We start from the raw sequence: 8,973 nt of genomic DNA, 5'->3' as shown, positions 1-8,973 counted from the left end.
TGAGTGTGAACGCGCATCATCAAAGCTGCCAGCCAGCAGCAGGCGCGCAGGTAAGAAGAAATGACAGGAAGCAGCCCGAACAGTTGGTCGTCAAAATAAAAGCAAATGAAAGAGAACTTAAGTTCTGAGAATCTGATAAAAACATTCGATATTTCAAAAATGATGTAATCAGACAGACAAAAACCTAAATTCATGTGGGAATGATTGGATTTTAATCACCAAATGGGGAAAAAAATCTTATAAATAAGTGAATTATAAAGTGATAAAATCAGGCAAAATAAAATAATGGAAATGAATTTATGTGAATGTGATAATTACAACAGAAACTGCAGGTTTCTTCTGGTAAATATGTATTTTTGTTCAGTTTTCTCATATAGTAAAAATAAAAACAAGGAAAAGCAGTGAAGTGAAACTACAGTTACTGAAGTAACTATAACTAGTTACTCTGGTAATATGTCGCATATTTGTTCATCTGTTTTATCATATTTTGGATCCTGAAAATGTAACTGAACTTTTACAGATTTTAACTTTTATTTTTTAAGTCCTAACCGGAAGCTGTCCTGCTTATGGAGGCTGACTGGACGGAACTGGAGCATCCTGACGTCTTTTCTGAGCACAAAGTGAGATCTTTCTCCCCCTCCTCTTCCTCATCCTCCTCCTCATCCTCATCTTCCTCTCCAGCCTCTCGGACTCACAAGGACGAGCTTCCTCTCGGACTCCTCCAGGATTTATTCATTTCATTTCGGATCTCATTTCTCCTTTTTGCTTTATTTTTATTTAATGCGGGATAAGTCTGTGTTGCCCGCGGGATGCAGCCCTCCTCCTGCTGCTGCCCTCCTCCTCCTCCATCAGCAGCAGCAGCAGCAGCACCAGAGGGCCGATGGGCCGAGCAGGACGGCCGGGATTCAACCAGCGAGCAGGTCTCTGGTCTCTGTTCCTCCTGCAGGCAGGAGGTTCCTGGAGGAGCAGCAGGAGCTCCAGCTGCTCCTCCAGGAACCTCCGTCCATGTTGATGGTTCTCATCCCTCAGTGGAACCGGAACATCTGACCCGGTTCCTGCTGGAGGCAGATGGGATCAGCTGGGTGGGTGGGGTCAGTGGGGGGTCATCTGTCTGGACTGACCCTAAAAAAACGGATAACCGGAAATAAAAGCAGCAGCTCTTCAGCCCCAATGCGTAATATTTGAATTATTTGAGCTCTGAGTCCATTCTCATCTTCTGTTCATATCTGTTTGTTCATTAGAAAACTAATTATTTCCTGTTTCTGGCTGTGATTTTAAGCATGTGGACGTGAAGTAGCTGTCATGCCCAGAGCTGCCACAAGGGGCAAAAGTGAGTTAGCAGAAACCGAGTCAGAGCAGAGTCACGTGATTCCATCAGCCGTTGAAGTATCGCTATAGAAACTTTATTAAAATTCAAAATAATTTCAGAAAATGTTTTTCACTCTGGAGGCGAATTAGCGGCTAATGGATCCGCTAAAGGTTCTGAACGGTCAACGCTCCGATCCACCAGCTGCGCCTTACCAGAGGAACCAAACCCTCTGCTTCCTGTTGGTTATGTTCAGCTTTTCTTCTGTCTTTGAAACATTTTCAGTCATTTGCTCCATAGTTGGATGAAACATGGCTGCTGCTGGGTTTGGATGTGATGATCGATCCTCTTCCTGAAAAAGCCAAACTCACCGCGGGCTGTTTGTGTCCCGCAGGCTGCAGCGAGGCTCCCAACCTTTAACCTCCAGTTTGCCGATGGACCGAACCTGGAGCGGCCATGATGGGAGCAGCCGCAGGAGGAGGAGTGATGGGATGTGAATCTACGGCATCGTCTGCAGACCCGGACCGTTTCTGCGATTTAGATGATCCAACATGTCTGACGGTTTTAACGACAAACTGACGATTCCAATCCGACAGCGGAGATGATTGTCGGTCCAAACATCCTGATTGTTTTCTTCTCCTTCTGATTGTCTTTTGTTGGAGATCAACGATTGTCTCTGATCTTCAGGCCCGAACCTGAAGCAGCTTTAAGAGGAAAATAAAAACTGTGACTGGATTAGATTTATTCTGGATTAAGATGATGAACCACGTGCCTCCCGGACTGAACTCGGAGACCACGGAGAAGGCCCGGCTGGAGCTGAACGAGAACCCGGACTCTGCACCAGGACATCCAGCAGGTACCACTGGGCCGAACCGGGCGCCGGGCCGAACCGGGCGCCGGGCCGAACCGGCGCCGGGCCGAACCGGGCCGGGCCGAACCGGGCGCCGGGCCGAACCGAACAGTTTTAGAAAACGATTATTCTGTTCAAACATATTTCTTTAAATCAATTCAAACGACATTCGGTTACATTTGAACAAGATCAGGTTTGTGCATGAAATCCTGTAACTATGGCGCTGATCGTAAATGGCGTCACAGTTGCCCGGATGTTGCCCAACCTGAGTGGGAGTCTGAGCAGGTGTGATCTCCGGAGCTTCTCTCAAAGTTTACAGATTCAGAAGCTTCAGAAAACTTGATGATATTTTCTGCAGGGATCTCAGCCAGTTAGCTAACAGCGCTACTAAGCTGTCAGTGTCAGGCTAAATATTGATTCATCAATGGTTTGCACTTCATTTTCTGGTTAAATATTCAGAAAATGTCTGAATCGATCAGATTGGACAGAAGGATGTAAAACCATGGTTACCATGGCGACACAGCCTTGGATAAGGAAACTTTCATTTTCTGTCTCGTTTCGTAACGAGACAGAAAACTTTTCCCAACTTTCAGAGGGAAAAGTTGAAGTTCCTCTGATCTTCTCTGTAGGTGCGGGATATGATCGTGACGCGGCCGGATCGGCTTCCTGCGAACAGACGACGACTTCATCCTGCGCTTCCTCAGAGCCCGGAAGTTCGACCACGTGGAGACGTTCCGCCTGCTGGCCCAGTACTTCCAGTTCCGCCAGCAGAACCTGGACATGTTCCAGAGCTTCAAGGTCTGGGCTTTTATTCTGAAAGGCCCGCTTCAGGCGTTTCCTGGTTCCATTGAAGCTCATGATAAAACATGGAGGACTGGGATCATTTCAACATTCATCATTTTAAAATTAACCTGAGATCAAATGAATTTGGATTGTTTTTCAACCAAAAATAACCTTTAATGTGAAAGTAAAAACTGATTTATGCCAAATAAAGGCAATCAAATAAGAGATTGTATAAATTCATCCTTCATCAGTTCTTTGGCCTGATGATTCCAAAATGGCGTCTTTTGACAAGACGCCTCGTTTATTCGTCAGAAGAACGAGCTGAAGATCAGCGATGGTCTTTATTTTGAAGAAATCAGTTTCCACTTTGACATTAATGTTTTTATGATCAAAAAGGTCCAATTGATTGATCCATTTTGATCTGTAGAACTTCTTCAGCTTCACGAAACTAAACGTTGGCAGGGGAGATAACTGATTGATTGATTGGTTGATTGATTTATTGATTGATTGGTTGGTTGATTGATTGATCGATTGATTGGTTGGTTGGTTGATTGATTGGTTGATTGATTGGTTGGTTGATTGATTGATTGGTTGTTGGTTGGTTGATTGATTGGTTGATTGATTGGTTGGTTGATTGATCGATTGATTTGATTGATTGGTTGATTGATTGATTGATTGATTGATTGGTTGGTTGGTTGGTTGATTGATTGGTTGGTTGATTGATTTATTGATTGATTGGTTGGTTGATTGATTGATCGATTGATTGATTGGTTGGTTGGTTGATTGATTGATCGATTGATTGGTTGTTGGTTGGTTGATTGATCGATTGGTTGGTTGATTGGTTGGTTGATTGATCGATTGATTGATTGGTTGATTGATTTATTGATTGGTTGGTTGGTTGGTTGGTTGAATATTTGTGGTCTGCAGACTGACGCCGCCGTGTCTCCCCCAGGTGGACGACCCCAGCATCAAACGGGCCCTGATGGACGGGTTCCCTGGCGTGTTGGAGGCTCCGGACCAACATGGCAGGAAGATTCTCATCCTGTTTGCTTCCAACTGGGACCAGAGCCGGTAACATCTGAGACTGGGGAGAAACTGGTGAAACCCAGAAGGTTCTGAGTATCTCACTGGGTCGAACCGTCTTTACACTCTAAACATTCTGGAGGAAAATCTGGAAAAAATCCTCCAAATTAAACTAAATGAATCGTTCAGACGGATTTTCAGAGATTATTTCCGGTAAAAGCTGTTAGAGGAATCATCAGTCTGCCTCTCCAGAACCAGAACCAGAACCACAGCGTTCTGAAGGTCTCAGCAGTGGCGGCCATTGCTAATTTAAAAGCTAGCTGCGCTAACTCTGAAGTGCTAACAATAAATATTAATTCTAGTAGCACTAAATCGCTAAAATAACATTATTAATGTGAGCTTATGCTAAGTTGCTATGGCAACATAGTAGTTAGTAGAAGCTAAATTTCAGCCATATTGATGGCGACCATGTGTTATATCGCCCCCTACAGGTCAACACTGATCTGCAGTTGATCACTAAAACAATCAATGAATTTTATCCAACTAGATAAATTATAATTTATCAGGAAAATTAATTTAGGGGAAGCTAAATGTGCTAAAGCTGTTCAGTTAGTGAGAGCGCTAAGCTAAGCTAAGCTAAGCTCTTTCTAAACAATTCTTGACAGCTGTGGATCAGAACCGGTTCAGGCCCAGTGAGAGCGGCGCTGGTCTCTGACAGAACCATCCGTCTCCTGCTGCCTGGAGCTTAATGACCCGGAAGACAGGAAGCCGCTCGGCTCCCCGCTGTAGCTAACGCTCAGGGAGCGTTTACTGATCGATCGATCGATCGGCTGATCGGCCCCTCCTCCCTGCAGGAACTCCTTCATCGACATCCTGCGGGCCATCCTGCTCTCCCTGGAGGTTCTGATAGAAAACCCGGAGCTGCAGATCAACGGCTTCACGCTCATCATCGACTGGAGCAACTTCTCCTTCAAGCAGGCGTCCAAACTGACGCCCAACATCCTGAAGCTGGCCATCGAGGGCCTGCAGGTAACTGGGTTCTGATCCGGCAGGTTCTGATCCGGCAGGTTCTGATCCGGCTGGTTCTGATCCTACCGGGTTCTGATCCTACCGGGTTCTGATCCTACCAGGTTCTGATCCTACCGGGTTCTGATCCTACCGGATTCTGATCCGGCAGGTTCTGATCCGGCTGGTTCTGATCCGGCTGGTTCTGATCCTACCGGGTTCTGATCCGACCGGGTTCTGATCCCACCGGGTTCTGATCCGACCTGGTCCCCCTCCCTGAACTCTTCCGGTGTGTCTCCTCAGGACAGCTTCCCGGCCCGGTTCGGAGGGATCCACTTCGTGAACCACCCTGGTACATCCACGCCATGTACACCATCATCAAGCCCTTCCTCAAGGACAAGACCCGGAAAAGGGTGAAGGCCCTCCCTCCTCTTCCTCATCGTTTAAAGGGCCGGTACCATGTGCTGGTCATTTTTTAGCACAATCTAGTAACTATGTTGATGAAATGGGCCTCTGTCTCTTTAAGAAGCTCCTGCTCTTTTTGAAGCTCCGCCTACAGGAAGTCATCCCAACATGGCTCCTCTATTAACCCTTTAAAACGTTTCGCCAACTGAGCAGCAGCTCCCATAACAAGCTCAGCAGCTCCACCAGGTGTTTGCTAATTGCTGGTGGCTAGTCTTAAGGAGCTGAGTGGAAAAATGGTGAGCAAGCGTTTAGGCACCCCTAATGGTTGCCACGGAGATTAAAGGATTTCTAAAGAATGCATGAAAGAATAAAAGCAACTCTCCAGAAAAAGAGGGAAAATCATCGATTTTAAATGTTACCGGCCCTTTAAGAAACTGTGTCTGGTTCTGTATTGTCATTTATCCAACTTCCTCCGTCTGTTCCAAACTCACTGAGACTCTTTTCTCTCCTCATCTCGTGTTTCTCAGATCTTCCTCCATGGAAACAACCTGAACTCTCTGCACCAGCTCATCCAGCCCGAGTGTTTGCCGTCCGAGTTCGGCGGGACGCTGCCGCCGTACGATATGGGGGATGTGGCGCGGACGCTGCTGGGACCCGACTACAACGACGAGACCGAGTACACGCTGACGTACGACGCGCTGCACGTCAGGGAGAGCTGCGGCGGCGGCGGCGGCATGATGAAGAGGTGAGGAGCTGCTGCAGCGCCTTAAAGGGACAGGACACGCCTTAGTTTATTATTATTATTATTATTATTATTGTTGTTGTTGTTGTTGTTATTATTATTATTATTATTATTATTATTATTATTATTATTATTATTATTATTATTATTATTATTATTATTATTATTATTATTATTATTATTGTTGTTGTTGTTGTTGTTATACATTTATTTATGCTCTAGTAACTAGAGCATCAATAAACTGCTTCACAGTGTAAAATGTGTTGGATTTCACTCCGGCCTCCAGAGGGCGCTGTACTTATGGCAACCTCAAGAGGGCAGTGATGTCACATATCACTGCATATAGGAATATAGGACTGATATTCTATTGGTTGGAACTGTTGTTGCTGGGCGGATTGACAGACCTGCTTGGCCGGTCTGTGGTGGACGGGTTGAGTCTTTTTGTTTGCCTTTAAAGGAATCAGAACCTTTGTCTCCAATGTGGCGACAGTTTGGACCAGAACCACGAAGCTACAGGAAGAGAAACATGTTGAATAATTCATGTCATTGTTTTTAAAATGATAAAAAGTTAGCTGGCATTAGCCAGAAACTTTAGTTGCGCTAAGAATAAAAGCAACATGATATTTAGCAGAAGCTAATGCTAACGCATTAACTTAAACATTTGTTGATGTTCACCAATAGTCAATGATGCCACATGGATAGTATTTTGCCCTCTACAGGGTCAAATTGGTTATTGGACATTTGTCAGCATGTTGACTCATCAGGAAGTGATTCTTTGGAGCAAAACTCTCATGGTTTCTGTTTGACACTTGTTGAGTTTTGCTAACTGTTGCTGATTTAGCCTAATTGATCACAGCAGGTGGTACTATACGTTTCCAGATTAGTAAAAATGCTAAAAATTAGCTACACTATTAGCAGATTGAACAGTCAAACTCGTACTGTTAACCTGGAGGGATTTAAATTCAGGGATTGTTCAGGTTAATAAAAGTCTGTCATGTCCTGTTAGACATTTTTGTTGTTGTTGCAGTGAATTTTATGAAACTGATTAATTAAAACCAACGGGTCCGAGAACACAGCCCTGAGGTCCAAAAGAGTAAGTGGAACAGACGTGATGTTCAGGGTTAACTCCACGCCTCTCCTGTCCCGTCTCAGGTCTCAGTCGACTGTGGAAGCTGCGGCGCTGCGACAGATGGACAGAGAGACGAGCACGCCGCTGCTGGCTCTGGACTGACCTGGCGCTCCCATTTAAACCGGACGGGACCGGTTCAAATCCAGAGATCTGGGTTCAAATCCAGAGGTCTGGGTTCAAATCCAGAGGTCTGGGTTCAGATCCAGAGGTCTGGGTTCAGATCCAGAGGTCTGGGTTCAAATCCAGAGGTCTGGGTTTGGTCGGTTTGCTGCCTGAACTCCTTCAGCACCAGAACTCCCATTAACCTGGAGCCTCACCAACTGGTCTGAAGTCATCGGTGTTTCAGTTGGAACCTCAGGATGAGATCAGAGTTTAATTATAATTATATTCCACCATTTCATATCCATCCTCCCCGCGGCACCAATCCCAGCCCGTCTGAGCCTCCCAGCTGATCCAGTTTCCTGGCAGCAGCACCGACCCAGCAGCACCGACCCAGCAGCACCAACTGCTGCCGGACTTCATCACGTCTCAGTCTGGAAACCAGAAAAACATAAAAACATGCAGCACAAAGATTCGGCGAAGCTAATGAAACAAAACCACTTCAGGATGAATAATGTATTATACTTGGAGGCCCCGCCCTCATTGGAATTAGGCCACGCCCACATGAGAACGATTTCAACGTTCTCTCAATTGGAGAGAACGTTGAAAACAAAGTTTTAAGGAACAATAAATGGTTTTTAAAGCAGGTTTTAGGGTGAAAGCTACAGAAAAAGCTACTTTTGTGAAAATGCTGACATTAGCATCATCTGGGTTGATCAAGACAACAATGGCGGATTACAGATTTGTGGTTGGAAAAAGTTCTGGAAAAGTTTTTCATTTTGGTTTGTTTACCAACCTTGTTTTCTTGGTTATGTGTACACTCCATGTTTAGCGCCACCTACAGGTCTGGTGGAGTGAAGACTGGGGGTTTTTGCTATTGTTTGTTTGATTTAAGAGAAGGAAACGTGGCGGGCGAGCGCTGAGCCTGTGGCACCCCGAATGTGAGCAGACATTTTGGTTGACAATAAGCTGAACTGTGTTGGAGCAAATACTGAGCCCTGTGGTACACCAGAAGAGTTCTAACCATATTTTCTAAAACTGTCAAGCCTGCTTTCAAATGCTGTGAAACAGTGTTAAAGTATGAAACTTTATTTTTTAGCCCATATTTATTTTTAAGGTGTAAATTCATGTCTTGAATCAGATAAAGTTTTATCTTTCTGCGGTTGCTACGTCACGTTTGTTTACAGTTCTCTGCTGCCACCAAGTGGCCACTGGCTGAACAGCAGGCGTAAACATGGCGCCTTTTGCTGGATCTTGTTTTTTGACCCGTGTTAAGTCAAACACCTGAAGCGTCACTACAGAAACACAGCAACTGAATGATGTGCATGAAACTTTTTTAGACGCGTTTCAATCGAGACGGTTTTCAGTTAGATTGTAAAGTAACATGGCGGAGTGACGTCAGCAGGAAGTGGGAGGGTGGGTCTTCCTGTTCATGAATGAGCGTCAGGGCTTCACTCGACCTTCATGTAATGTATTTACTTTCAATGAATGTACAGAAGTAAAGATTTACACCAAGCTGCTGGTTCAGGCTTTTATTCTGAAAGTGATTTCTGAAGGTTCACTCCATCAGAACTTCCTGTTTCCTTTCCTTAAAACTTTCAGACTAAAATAATCTGAACGGCTAAACTGCG

At 45.1% G+C, this 8,973-nt stretch overlaps 1 protein-coding gene across 1 annotated transcript; it reads left to right on the top strand.

Moving 5' to 3' along the window:
• The first annotated feature begins 1,961 nt into the window (after positions 1 to 1,961).
• LOC129355220 (clavesin-1-like) lies at positions 1,962 to 8,244 on the top strand. The gene is given in 10 exon segments (XM_055024755.1): positions 1,962 to 2,139; positions 2,141 to 2,162; positions 2,786 to 2,814; positions 2,816 to 2,954; positions 3,892 to 4,010; positions 4,817 to 4,991; positions 5,271 to 5,310; positions 5,313 to 5,380; positions 5,900 to 6,117; positions 7,267 to 8,244. Coding segments are annotated over 10 exon segments (966 nt in total). The 5' UTR covers positions 1,962 to 2,062; the 3' UTR covers positions 7,346 to 8,244.
• The last annotated feature ends 729 nt before the right edge of the window (positions 8,245 to 8,973 follow it).

Source organism: Poeciliopsis prolifica, unplaced genomic scaffold, assembly GCF_027474105.1.
Source record: "Poeciliopsis prolifica strain line A6 unplaced genomic scaffold, Auburn_PproV2 SCAFFOLD127, whole genome shotgun sequence".
Classification (NCBI taxonomy): domain Eukaryota; kingdom Metazoa; phylum Chordata; class Actinopteri; order Cyprinodontiformes; family Poeciliidae; genus Poeciliopsis; species Poeciliopsis prolifica.
The sequence above is the reverse complement of the archived record's forward strand: the minus strand, read 5'-3'. Positions and strand labels throughout refer to the sequence as shown.